Source organism: Oncorhynchus tshawytscha, linkage group LG06 (assembly GCF_018296145.1).
Source record: "Oncorhynchus tshawytscha isolate Ot180627B linkage group LG06, Otsh_v2.0, whole genome shotgun sequence".
In the NCBI taxonomy this organism is placed as follows: domain Eukaryota; kingdom Metazoa; phylum Chordata; class Actinopteri; order Salmoniformes; family Salmonidae; genus Oncorhynchus; species Oncorhynchus tshawytscha.
In genome coordinates, this window is record NC_056434.1 from 40,437,316 (window position 1) to 40,451,404 (window position 14,089).

At 43.7% G+C, this 14,089-nt stretch overlaps 1 protein-coding gene and 1 long non-coding RNA gene across 5 annotated transcripts in view; one reads left to right on the forward strand and one right to left on the reverse strand.

The window, feature by feature from the left end:
• Positions 1–1,914, reverse strand: part of eea1 (early endosome antigen 1) — a 42,402-nt gene extending 40,488 nt beyond the window's left edge. The window contains exon 1 of the mRNA XM_024398882.2: positions 1,766–1,914. Within this exon, the coding sequence (XP_024254650.2) occupies positions 1,766–1,789 (24 nt within the window). The 5' untranslated portion in view covers positions 1,790–1,914. The remainder of the gene's footprint in view (positions 1–1,765) is intronic.
• On the forward strand, positions 711–11,152 carry LOC112232087. Of its 4 annotated transcripts, none has more exons than XR_002950601.2 (7): positions 711–1,217; positions 5,456–5,545; positions 5,943–6,040; positions 7,946–8,091; positions 8,292–8,711; positions 10,489–10,572; positions 10,770–11,017. It is a non-coding gene; the product is annotated as an uncharacterized LOC112232087 (long non-coding RNA). The 4 variants fall into 4 exon arrangements; XR_002950600.2 differs by lacking the exon at positions 5,943–6,040 and adding an exon at positions 11,031–11,152 and having other exon boundaries at positions 713–1,217; positions 10,770–10,834; XR_002950599.2 differs by lacking the exon at positions 5,943–6,040 and having other exon boundaries at positions 716–1,217; positions 8,292–8,491; positions 8,680–8,711.
• The last annotated feature ends 2,937 nt before the right edge of the window (positions 11,153–14,089 follow it).

Genomic DNA, 14,089 nt, shown 5'->3' on the forward strand with positions numbered 1-14,089 from the left:
ATGTTCTTTTCTCTTTTTGGTCTGATTGAATAGCTATAATGTGCTGCTGCGTTTCTCCCATTGTATTTGTAGTACACATGCATCTTAATGTATTGAATACATTAGGGGTCGTGGAATGTACGTTTGGCTCCATAATAGACAAAAATGATGATCCCATCCCTGTGCTTTCCAATGCTTTTGCCAAAGACAAACTAACAACAGCACAAATGTTGACATAATATAAGCACACACTGTTCAGAACTGTTTTGGATGGGACTCATCGACAATGTGGATCACATCTCCTAGAACTGATGTCTTTATCGTTACCCAATAGTTTTTAACCCATAACCTCTTGGTTTCCTAGCCAGCGTCCAACTTTACTGAGTATGTATCTTTCCTTGACAATTCCAAATAACATAGAGGAAAGGGGGAAAAAAATGGATGTAATGTGAAATAAAATTGAAATGCAGTATGTGACAGAATTAGTGTAACTGACCAAAACTTTTGCTGTGATTATCAAGTAGGCTAGAGATAAATATCTGAATATCATCAAAGATCTTCTATGATATTACTGAAATTAATGTCCATCTGTGGTTAAGCATGAACTGACTGTTCTGCTGTCTGACCACTACAACAGAGGTCATGCGACATGAAGTGTTGGAATGTGTTGGAACTTTTACAACATTCAGTAGCTTTGTCTCCAACTACGTTTTGTTTTAAACATGTTGGATTGGTCATCACAGATTGGTTAAAGAAAGACTGGAACATGCAAACTGTCAAGGACTAATGACACCTCGACCTGAATCCGCGATACACAATAACACATGATAATGATAGCTAGCTGGCTAGTAGGCGCACAATGAAACAGATATTTCACCGGATGTATAAATGTGAAGCATCCAGTGGGCGTTTCCATTCGACCAAATATGCTGGGCAGTGGGAGAAAGATAGAGCGAGATGAATTTGTCGTCATTACGCTAATTTTATCATCGATTAAACATTTGATCTCAATACAGTTATGTTTCCAAAACTAGAATGGGTTACGAACAGAGTGGACAAAGTGTTGTAGACTTTACCATTTGCTAAAGTTTTAAAAACTAGCGTTGTTTAGTCGGAGTGCATGGGCAAATAGTTATTACACACGTGCACTTCACAGTGTAGGCGTTCCCTCCTTGCCCGTTACATTAGACAACGACAAGCTGTGGTCTATCTTGGGTTAGTTATAAATATCTCTGGAGGTAATGTCTAATATTGACATTAATTGCTTGACATTACAGCAACAAAGCTAACTATCGACCTACATAGCTAAACGAGAAGGCTAACGTTCGCTATCTAGGTAGCGGTTATAGGTTAACTTTAGCATCCTCTAGAGAACTAGGTTAGCTGGCTATCTAACAGTAGTAACAATTGCAACGGCTAACCTGTAGCGGTAGCTAGCTGGCTGGGCATGTTGCGTAACGTTAGCTAGCGACGCTAACTAACTACATTTTAACCATCAGCCATGGCAAGAGCCAAACTTATATTTTACTAGCTAAGTTAGTAGTAAGCGAATTGTAACAACACGCTAAGTTAACTGTCTGACTGTTTTTATACGTGGACATTTGAGCCAGCTAGCTAAACGTTAAATAACGAGTTCGCATCAGAGCCATGTATCAATCTCGGCTGGTTTTGTGTCGGCCTGGCTGGCTGACAACAGAGACACAGAAGGGAAGGCCTGTGCAACACAATAAAACGGACTTGGTTTCATACAAACTGCACGCCTGCCGATTTGATTCTGGAATCTTACCATTTGAAGTATCCGTCTAAGCATGGTATCGATTTGTGTTTGGCTGTCAAATGAAATGCGATCGATCTTCCAAATGAAAAGTTTACGCCGTTGTTGGTTACTCGGTACACATGACAAGCCCACTGCTTGGTACAGCAGCTGTGAGTGGGATGGGCTCTGTCTTGAAGTAAGAAGTATGTTCAAGACCTTTAATTGTTTAAAAACAATGGTCACCAACCCTTTCTGAGTAAAGATCACATTCGCAGTCAAAAAGCAAGCCGAGATCTAGCGCTCAGATAAAAACAATTAAAAAACGTCTTTAAAAATGTAGGCCTAACTTGAACCTAATAAAAATATTTCTGTATGAATTACAAATGTAATTCCAATATTGCCTGCCAATATTGTTCTTCTCAGACCCTATTATAGGCTGTTTCAAAACTCGAGGTTTGATAACAAAATCAGTTGGTTGTAGCACTTGCAAGGCACAGCTGAGTATAAAAGGAAACAATTTGGTTATTATTATTTTATTTAACCTTTATTTAACCAGCTAGGCTAGTTGAAAACAAGTTCTCATTTACAACTGCGACCTGGCCAAGATAAAGCAAAGCTGTGCGACACAAACAACAACACAGTTACACATGGAATAAGCAAACATACAGTCAATAACACAATAGAGGGGGAAAAAAGTCTATATACAGTGTGTGCAAATGAGGTAAGATAAGGGAGGCAAGGCAACAAATAGGCCATAGTGGCGAAATAATTACAATTTAGCAATTAAACACTGGAGTGATAGATGTGCAAGTAGAGCTACTGGGGTACAAAGGAGCAACAACAAAAAACAGTATGGGATGAGGTAGTTGGATGGGCTATTTACAGATGGGCTATGTACAGGTGCAGTGATCTGTGAGCTGCTCTGACAGCTGGTGCTTAAAGTTAGTGATGGAGATATGGGTCTCCAGCTTCATTGATTTTTGCAATTCTTTCCAGTCATTGGCAGCAGATAACTGGATCACATGCTATGGGTGGATGCTGCTACGGTGACCAGTGAGCTGAGATAAGGCAGAGCTTTACCTAGCAAAGACTTATAGATGACCTGGAGCCAGTGGGTTTGGCGACGAGAGCATACAGGTTGCAGTGGTGGGTAGTATATGGGGTTTTGGTGACAGAAGGGATGGCACTGTGATAGACTGCATCCAATTTGCTGAGTAGAGTGTTGGAGGCTATTTTGTAAATTACATTGCAGAAGTCAAGGATTGGCAGGATAGTCAGTTTTATTAGGATATGTTTGGCAGCATGAGTGAAGGAAGCCGATTCTAGATTTAATTTAGGATTGGAGATGCTTAATGTGAGTCTAGAAGGAGAGTTTATACCAGACACCTAGGTATTTGTAGTTGTCCACATATTCTAAGTCAGAATCGTCCAGAGTAGTGATGCTAGACGGGCGGGCAGGTGCAGGCAGCGATCGGTTGAAGAGCATGCATTTAGTTTTATTTGCATTTAAGAGCAGTTGGAGGCCATGGAAGGAGTGTTGTATGGCATTGAAGCTCGTCTGGAGGTTAGTTAACACAGTGTCCAAAGAAGGGCCAGAAGTATACAGAATGGTGTCATCTGCGTAGAGGTGGATCAGAGAATCACCAGCAGCAAGAGCGACATCATTGATGTATACAGAAAAAAAGAGCCGGCCCGAGAATTGAACCCTGTGGCACCCCCATAGAGACTGCCAGATATCTGGAAACAGTCCCTCCGATTTGACACACGGAACTCTGTCTGAGAAGTAGTTGGTGAACCAGGCAAGGCAGTCATTTGAGAAACCGATGCTGTTGAGTCTGTCTATAAGAATGTGGTAATTGACAGAGTCGAAAGCCTTGGCCAGGTCGATGAATACGCTGTACAGTATTGTCTTTTATCGATGGCAATTATGATGTAGTTTAGGACCTTGAGCGTGGCTGAGGTGCACCCATGACCAGCTCTGAAACCAGATTGCATAGTGGAGAAGGTGCGGTGGGATTTGAAATGGTCAGTGATCTGTTTGTTAACTTGGCTTTCGAATACTTTAGAAAGGCAGGGCAGGATGGCCTTAGGTCTGTAACAGTTTGGGTCTAGGGTGTCTCCCCTTTGAAGAGGGGGATGACCGAGGCAGCTTTCCAATCTTTGGGGATCTCAGACGATACGAAAGAGAGGTTGAGCAGGCTAGTAATAGGGGTTGCAACAATTGCGGTGGATCATTTTAGAAAGAGAGGGTCCAGATTGTCTAGTCCAGCTGATTTGTTGGGGTCTAGATTTTGCAGCTCTTTCAGAAAATCAGCTATCTGGATTTGGGTGAAGGAGATATGGGGAGGCTTGGGCAAGTTGCTGTAGGGGGTGAAGAGCGTATGATCGGGGTAGGGGTAGCCAGGTGGAAAGCATGGCCAGCTGTAGAAAGTGCATCAAGGAAAAAAAGTTTTTCTCACATCGGCTGAGGAGAGCATGATCACACAGTCGTCCGGAACAGCTGATGCTCTCATGCATGTGTCAGTATTACTTTCCTCGAAGCGAGCAGGGAAGTTATTTAGCTCATCTGGTAGGCTCGTGTCACTGGGAAGCTCTCGGCTGTGCTTCCCTTTATAGTCTGTAATAGTTTGCAAGCCCTGCCACATCTGACGAGCGTCGGCTCCAGTGTAGTACGATTCGATCTTACTCCTGTATTGATGCTTTGCCTGTTTGATGGTTAGTCGGAGAGCATAGCGGGATTTCTTCTAAGCTTCTGGGTTAGAGTCCCGCTCCTTGAAAGGGGCAGCTCTACCCTTTAGAATAGTGTGAATGTTGCCTGTAATCCATGGCTTCTGGTTGGGGAATGTACGTACAGTCACTGTGGGGATGACGTCCTTGATGCACTTATTGATAAAGCCTGTGACTGATGTGGTGAACTCCTCAATGCCAACGGAAGAATCCCGGAACATAATCCAGTCTGTGCTAGCAAAGCAGTCCTGTAGTTTAGCATCTGCTTCATCTGACCACTTTTTTATAGACTGAGTCACTGGTGCTCCCTGCTTTAATTTTTGCTTGTAAGCAGGAATCAGGAGGATAGAATTAGATTTGCCAAATGGAGGGCGAGGGAGAGCGTTGTACGCATCTTTGTTTGTGGAGCAAAGGTGGTCTAGATTTTTTTCCCTCTGGTTGCACATTTAACATGCTGATAGAAATGAGGTAAAACTGATTTAAGTGTCCCTGCATTAAAGTCCCCAGCCACTAGGAGTGCCACTTCTGGATTAGTGCTTTCCTGTTTGCTTATTGAGCGTGGTTTTAGTGCCAGCATCTGTCTGTGTTTTGGTATGTAGACAGCTATGGCAAATAAAGATGAAAACTCTAAAGGTAGATAGTGTGGTCATGAGATACTCTACCTCAGGCAAAACCTAGAGACTTCCTTAGACATTGTCCACCAGCTGTTGTTCACATATATGCATAGGCACCGCCCTGTGTCTTACCAGAGGCTGCTGTTCTGTCCTACTGATGGAGTATATAACCTGCCAGCTGTATGTTCTTAATGTCGTCGTTTAGCCACGGCTCGGTGAAACATTTTACAGTTTTTAATGTCCCGTTGGTAGGATATACGTGATTTCAGTTCGTCCCATTTATTTTCCAGCAATTGAACATTAGCTATTATCCACTCGTCGCCTGATCCTCACAAGGCACCCGGATCTTTTTCCACTAAATTTCCATTTCCTTCTCCAGCGAATCCCGGGGATCTCGGCCTGGTCGGGTGTTTGTTGTAGTATATCCCTCCTGTCTGAAGAAGAAGAAGAACTCTTCGTCCAGTTTGAGGTGAGCAATCGCAGTTCTGATGTCCAGAAGCTCTTTTCGGTCATAAGAGACGGTAGCAGCAACATTATCGCCATTGCAACATATTGTATTGAATGGTAGGAGGCTACAGTAGTCTACAATAACATAATTAATATGCTACCTGATGGCCAACAGATGCGAATGTATCATTCTTCATATTTAATATCAGTTTCATTGTGGACTTTTTCCCATGATTCCTGTGTACACTTACATGCGGTAAATGCTGCGTGCTGCTTAGTCCGCCCAGAGTGGCTTGCTTCTGGGCGTGCTGGCAGCATGTGGCAGCATATAACAGCAGTTCTGTTGTGCATCAATAAGGTCTGGTTATTAAATGGGTAAATAGTTTAATCCGTTCTCCATTTCATTAATGTATTCACAGGTAAATAGCCATAATGCTCTAAACTGCTTTCGTGACAAACAAACTTTGCTACCCTGTTTCCAATCATCCACATAGCTGGGAGAACCTATTCAAGTACTGTAAGTAAATATATTTTGAAAATGTAAAAAAAAAACATGTACAGTCGTGGCCAAAAGTTTTGAGAATGACACAAATATTAATTTCCACAAAGTTTGCTGCTTCAGTGTCTTTAGAAGTTTTTGTCAGATGTTACTATGGAATACTGAAGTATAATTACAAGCATTTCATAAGTGTCAAAGGCTTTTATTGACAATTACATGAAGTTGATGCAAAGAGTCAATATTTGCAGTGTTGACCCTTTGTTTTCAAGACCTCTGCAATCCGCCCTGGCATGCTGTCAATTTACTTCTGGGCCACATCTTGACTGATGGCAGCCCATTCTTGCATAATCAATGCTTGGAGTTTGTCAGAATTTCTGGGTTTTGTTTGTCCACCCACCTCTTGAGGATTGACCACAAATTCTCAATGGGATTAAGGTCTGGGGAGTTTCCTGGCCATGGAACCAAAATATCGATGTTTTGCTCTCGGAGGATGTGTTGGTACCATGCTTTATTCATGGCTGTGTTCTTAAGCAAAATTGTGAGTGAGCCCACTCCCTTGGCGGAGAAGCAACCCCACACATGAATGGTCTCAGGAAGCTTTACTGTTGGCATGACACAGGCCTGATGGTAGCGCTCACCTTGTCTTCTCCGGACAAGCATTTTTCCGGATGCCCCATACAATCGGAAAGGGGATTCATCAGAGAAAATGACTTTACCCCAGTCCTCAGCAGTCCAATCCCTGTACCTTTTGCAGAATATCAGTCTGTCCCTGATGTTTTTCCTGGAGAGAAGTGGCTTCTTTCCTGCCCTTCTTTACACCAGGCCATCCTCCAAAAGTCTTGGCCTCACTGTGCGTGCAGGAAGAGCAATGATTCCAAGCACCACCCTCCTTTTGAAGCTTCCAGTCTGTTATTCGAACTCAATCAGCATGATAGAGTGATCTCCAGCCTTGTCCTCGTCAACACTCACACCTGTGTTAACGAGAGAATCACTGACATGATGTCAGCTGGTCCTTTTGTGGCAGGGTTGAAATGCAGTGGAAATGCTTTTTGGGGGATTTGGTTCATTTGCATGGCAAAGAGGGACTTTGCAATTAATTTCAATTCATCTGACCACTCTTCATAACATTCTGGAGTATATGCAAATTGCCATCATACAAACTGAGGCATCAGAAAATTAATGTTTGTGTCATCCTCAAAACTTTTGGCCACGACTGTATTATTAACTAGCTACAGTACAGGCTAACTCAAATTAACTGCTAACGTAGCTAGCTAGCTAGCTAGACAACTTTATAGCTGGCTAGCTAAGTGAATTAAATGTCACCAGCAACCTAACTTCATATTAGCTAGCTATCTTGATGTATTTATCATTGTAAAAAACAAACTACAAATGCATTTGAAGGTAGCTGGCTAACAGCCATGGAAGCGAGTGAAAGGATAGCAGCTCCAACTGTCAAAGAAGAGAGAGAGTAGGCTATTCTGGATAGGGCAGGTACTTTTGTGTAGTTCCACTCCCTAGAAAGAAGTGAGGACAGAGGTAATGGTAACATAATATTCAGTGATGTCTAATTTGAGTATAATGAATTTGTCACGCCCTGTGATTTGGGTGGGCATTCTATGTTCCTTTTTCTATGTTTTTGTATTTCTTTGTTTTGGCCGGGTATGGTTCTCAATCAGGGACAGCTGTCTATCGTTGTCTCTGATTGGGAACCATACTTAGGTAGCTTTTTCCCACAGGGTTTTTGTGGTGGGTATTTGTTTTCTGTATAGTTTAGTTTCCTTACAGAACTGTTCATTTTTCTCTTTGTTATTTTTGTTCAAGTGTTCTGATTTAATAAAATATCATGAACACGTACCACGCTGCGCTTTGGTCCAGTCATTTACAGGAAGAGGATCGTTACAGAATTCTGTTTCTTGTCCTCAGACACAGAAAGCTGTGACGGCCTGTATGCTGATGAAGAGCAGTGGTTCTCAGTCTGGTCCTGAGGACTCAGGGGTGTACATTTTTGTTTTTTGCCTTAGCACTACATGGCTGATTCAAATGATCAACTGATCATCAAGCTTCAAGTGGTATGTATGTATTCATTTGTGATGCTATCCTTGATATGATCCTGCATTTGTCACATGCTATACATGCACATGTGTGTGCTCATGCATCTATCTATCCAATGTTATCATGATTTGTTTTAAGATATATTATAGTGTAGTAATCCACAATAACCTGGTGATGTAAAAGTCTAATAATTACATTATCTTCCATATTCCTACAGATATCTTGCAACTGGAGATTCCATCAAAATTATTGCCTACAGTTACCGTGTAGGGCACTGCACGGTTGGGTGACCAGGACCATCTGAGACTGCCTCGTGGGGGAATTCACATGCAATAAGAGTATTCTTCCATTTACTTAGCTATGTCAACTGCAGTTATTCAAATCCCATTTTCTTGCCCTTCGACTTCTACTTCTCAGGTGAGGGTGCTGTTCAGGTAGGGGTGATGTCTGTACAAAAACAGGCACTTTTAAGAGTCACCCATATTGGAAAAATATAGAACAATTTGACACCCTACAACCCACACCTACATTGTATCAATTTAATTGATGTATTGTGTTGTTCAGTAAGCAGGCTCAGGTGTATAACTGGCTCCTTCTAATTTCAGAGAATAGGCAAGAGGACCAACCATGGAGAATGGTGAGACACTCCATTATTTATATTTATGTAACTACGCTTTATTGTTTGTCCTTGTGTGTCTATGCATGTTTTTCAATATAAAGTACTCTGCATCCACTCAGTGTGGACACAAGGTGAGGTCACACACACAGATTACTGTTGAACACTCTCTTTAACTACCTTATTTTCTCAATGACAGTCTCTCCTTCACTTCATCCCTCTCCCCCTTCTCCCTAAATCCTGGAGGTTATATCGGCTGTCACACCCTGACCATAGTTTGCTTTGTATGTTTCTATGTTTTGTTTGGTCAGGGTGTGATCTGAGTGGGCATTCTATGTTGTGTGTCTAGTTTGTCTGTTTCTGTGTTTGGCCTGATATGGTTCTCAATCACAGGCAGGTGTTAGTCATTGTCTCTGATTGGGAACCATATTTAGGTAACAGGCAACAGCGGCGCAAAGAGGAATGGACATGGGAAGACGAATTGGACGGTAAAGGACCCTGGGCACAGCCAGGAGATTATCACCGCCCCAAAGAAGAGCTGGAGGCAGCGAAAGCGGAGAGGCGCTGGTATGAGGAGGCAGCACGGCGGCGTGGATGGAAGCCCAAGAGTCAGCCCCAAACATTTCTTGGGGGGGTGCACACAGGGAGTATGGCGAAGCCAGGTAGGAGACCTGAGCCAACGTCCTGTGCTTACCGGAGGGCGAGAGAGACCGGACAGGCACCGTGTTATGCTGTGAAGCGCACGGTGTCCCCAGTGCGGGTGCATAGCCCGGTGCGGTACATACCAGCTCCGCGTATCGGCCGGGCTAGAGTGGGCATCGAGCCAAATGCCATGAAGTCGGCTCTACGCATCTGGTCTCCAGTGCGTCTCCTTGGGCCAGCTTACATGGCACCAGCCTTGCGCATGGTGTCCCCGGTTCGCCTATATAGCCCAGTATCTGTCCAGCGCTGCCAGAGCCTTCCTCCTCTCCAGCGCTGCCGGAGTCTCCCGCCTGTCCGGCGCTGCCAGAGCTTCTGCCCCTCAGTCCAGAGGCGCCAGAGCTCCTCCGTCCAGCGCTGCCGGAGCCTTCCTCCTCTCCAGTGCTGCCGGAGTCTACAGTCTGCCCAGCGCCGCCTGAGCTACCCGTCTGCCCAGCGCCATCAGAGTCTCTGTCCTGAGCCGCCAGTCTGAGCCGCCAGTGCCGCCAGTCTGCAAGGAGCCGCCAGTGCTGCCAGTCTGCAAGGAGCCGCCAGTGCCGCCAGTCTGCCAGGTGCCGCCAGTCTGCCAGGAGCCGCCAGTGCCGCCAGTCAGCCAGGATTTGCCAGTGCCGCCAGTCAGCCAGGATCTGCCAGTCAGCCATGCTTTTTTGGGGATTTGGTTCATTTGCATGGCAAAGAGGGACTTTGCAATTAATTTCAATTCATCTGACCACTCTTCATAACATTGTGGAGTATATGCAAATTGCCATCATACAAACTGAGGCATCAGAAAATTAATGTTCGTGTCATCCTCAAAACTTTTGGCCACGACTGTATTATTAACTAGCTACAGTACAGGCTAACTCAAATTAACTGCTAATGTAGCTAGCTAGCTGTTAGTCAGGTGTTAGTCATTGTCTCTGATTGGGAACCATATTTAGGTAGCCTGTTTGGTGTTGGGTTTTGTGGGTGATTGTCTCCTGTGTCAGTATTTGTACCACACGGGACTGTTTCGGGTTTTCACGTTTCTTGTTTTTGTAGTTTATTCATGTATAGTTTCTTTATTAAAGAACCATGAATTATAACCACGCTGCATTTTGGTCCGCCTCTCCTTCGACAGAAGAATCCCGTGACATCGGCTGTATCTGTGACCCTCTCCCGCTTCTGAACTGCCTGACACATAGAGAGCACAGCATGATCAGAGGTGAGAGGTCACTTGGTCGGGTCAACAGGAAGTAAGGAGATGCTTTACATTGAAATACAGATGTAGATGTCCCAGAGTTAATGATCCAAGGTCAGTTTTGCATTTCACGTCCTGATGATTATGATGACTGACAGTGTTGGCATGATTAAGCTTTATTTTTTTTAAATTCTATCTCTCTCCATCTGTCTCGTCTGCAGGAATCTTTTGATGTGAGAGGATGACAACTCCCAACCCTCGGGCCAATTGGGGGCCCAATGCTTGGGTAGGAGACAGCGCTAGAGACACTATTATGTAATTGTGATGACCTTAGAGACTATGGAGTTTAGTTGCACTGCATTTCATTCATCATTATGCTGTCTTCTCTGTTCTTATCTCTTTCCCTTTCTGTCTTTTACACTATTTCTCATACCTCTCTCCCCACCTCCCCTTTCTTCCTCTGTTTTTATGATGCACACCAGATGTGCATTGAAGTACAGATTGAACTTGTTTTTATAATATAATATTACAATTATAGTATTCATAATGTATGTATTTATATCACTTGGATAATGAACTTCTTTCAGTAAAGCTTTTCACATTCTCTACTGGTATTGGTTCATATTCTTTAATGGTTGAAATCAAGTCTCTCATTTGATGAAATACTACACCTATCATTTTTCCTCAGATCAGTGCAGATGAATTTAATTAGATATTGAGATTAACCTGTTTTAGAGAATTTACATGGTGCATAGGAAGTGTAGTGTACTGTTTTTAAAAATTCTGGTTCTGTATATATGAATTACAAATCAGCCTTTAACTAGTTAAATCATGTGTTCTAGTCTATCAAATAAAATACAATTTTATTGGTCACATACACATATTTGGCAGATGTTATTTCAGTTGTAGTGAAATGCTTGTGTTCCTTGCTCCAACAGTGCAGTAGTATCTAACAATTTACAGCAATACGCACACATCTAAAAGAATGGAATTAAGAAATCTATAAATATTAGAACAAGCAATGTCGGAGTGGCATTGACTAAAATACAGTAGAATAGAATACAGTATATACATATTAAATGAGTAAAGCAGTATGTAAACATTATTAAAGTGACTAGTGTTCCATTATTAAAGTGATCAGTGATTCCATGTCTATGTACATGGGGCAGCAGCTTCTAAGGTGCAGGGTTAAGTAACCAGGTGGAAGCTATTTAACATTCTGATTGCCATGAGACAGAAGCAGTTTTTCAGTCTCTTGGTCCCAGCTTTCATGCACCTGTACTGACCTTGCCTTCTGGATGATAGCAGGGTAAACAGGCTGTGGCTTGGGTGGTTGATGTCCTTGATTATCTTTTTGGCCTTCCTGTGACATCGGGTGCTGTAGGTGTCCTGGAGGGCAGGCAGTGTGCCCCCGGTGATGCGTTGGGCAGACCGCACCACCCTCTGGAGAGCCCTGTGTTTGCGGGCGGTGCAGTTGCCGTACCAGGTGGTGATACAGCCTGACAGGATAATCTCAATTGTGTATCTGTAAAGATTTGTGAGGGTCTTAGGTGCCAAGCTGAATTTCTTCAGCTTCCTGAGGTTGAAGAGGAGTTTTTTGCACCTTCTTCACCACACTGTCTGTGTGGGTGGACCATTCAAGATTGTCAGCTATGTGTACACTGAGGAATTTAAAACTTTCCACCTTCTCCACTGCGGTCCCGTTGATGTGGATAGGCCTGTGCTCCCCCTGCTTTTTCCTGAAGTCCACGATCAGCTCCTTCATTCTGTTGACGTTGAGGGAGAGTTATTTTCCTGCACCACTCCGCCAGGGCCCTCACCTCCTCCCTGTAGGCTGTAGTGTCATTGTTTGTAATCAGGCCTACTACTGTTGTGTCATCTGCTGAGTTGCAGAGTAAGAATGTGTAACCATTGATGTCCCAGAACCAGGATTGGTATACACTGTCGAAGTGTATAATAGTAATACATACACGCAGACACAGCATCATTCAAAGACTGGAGTTTAATACTCCTGCTATTGGATATGACTTAAAAATAATGTCTCACAGACATTCATAATTGAACCGCACCTTTATTTTTTCAAGGTAGTGCATTATCAGTGAATATATTCAATGTATAGGCTACAGTGTGGTGACTCATGCTTGGTAATAACTACGTTCTATGTATGTGTACATTGGCAGAGCCCCACCTGTTTTGAGCCCCACCTGTTTAGCTAAGAAAAACAAATAATAAAAAAACATTTTTTTGTGTGCCTGTTTTGCACGCCATTTTGGCATTAATACGTGTCACATATCAGTTTGCAAACAATGTAAAACAAAATAATCATTGAGTTAATAAAGCCGCATACAAATATGGTCTCTTTTTTGCTTTCCTGAGTAAGGCAGCTCCAAAAGGCCGGTGTTTCAGCCTAGCTCAGTGCTTTCTGTTGTGGTGGGGCAGCCAGCGGGGAATATGGAGCGTAGGAGTTGGTAATGTTTTCTAGTTGCCCTGTGATTGGCTCTGTTCTGTCACTCATGGGGACACTACGTCACTGCAAAATCTACAGGTAGAGCTGGAAAATTAAAGCCCCCAATGAGATTCTATGGGCATAATATGATTGTCGCCTGTATCCCCGCCTTTGGGACAACTACTCGCATTGCTAGGGCAGAGACATGAGCATCTCGTCATTATATACAGATTTCTGGTTTCAGCAACTTGTGAATTAGAAAGGAAAGTTGGCGGGTGCACAGTGTTCGGATGCTGGTTTCCCCTAAACTAAATGTATGTTTGGCCAAAATTATATTATTACTACTGTCTAAATAAAGTCATTCAAAATACTTTACCAGAGAGCTTGACTTTACCAGAGAGCTTGACTTTACCAGAGAGCCACAGAGGATCGTTAGTTTATTTTCAAAAAAGCCTGGGTTTCACTGTTGGTTTGTGGGTGTTTGTTTCCGTGTGTGTGTTTGTCGCCACACGGTACAGTTTCGGGTTGTAGATTTCACGTTATCGTTTATTGTTTTTGTTCGAGTGTTCATTTGTCGTTATTAAAAAATATCATGGACACTTACCACGCTGCATCTTGGTCCGATCCTTACTCCTCTTCAGATGAAGAGGAGATCTGCCGTTACAGAAACACCCACCAACCAAGGACCAAGCAGCGTGGTAACAGGCAGCAGCAGGAGAGGCAGCGATACTTGGAGAAATGGACTTGGGAGGAGATTTTGGACGGCAAAGGACCCTGGGAACAGCCAGGGTAATATCGCCGCCCCAAAGCAGAGCTGGAGGCAGCGAAATCAGAGAGGCGGCATTATGAGGAGCTAGCACGGCAGAGCGGATGGAAGTCCGAGAGGCAGCCCAAAAAAATGTATTGGGGGGGAGCACACGGGCAGTGTGGAGAAGCAAGGTAGGAGACCTGCGCCAACTTCCCGTGCTTAACATTATGCGGTGGAGCGCACAGTCTCCGCAGTGCGTGTGCATAGCCCGGTGCATAGCCCGGTGCGGTACATTCCAGCTCCTCTTATCGGCCGGGCTAGAGTGGGCATCGAGCCAGGTGCCATGA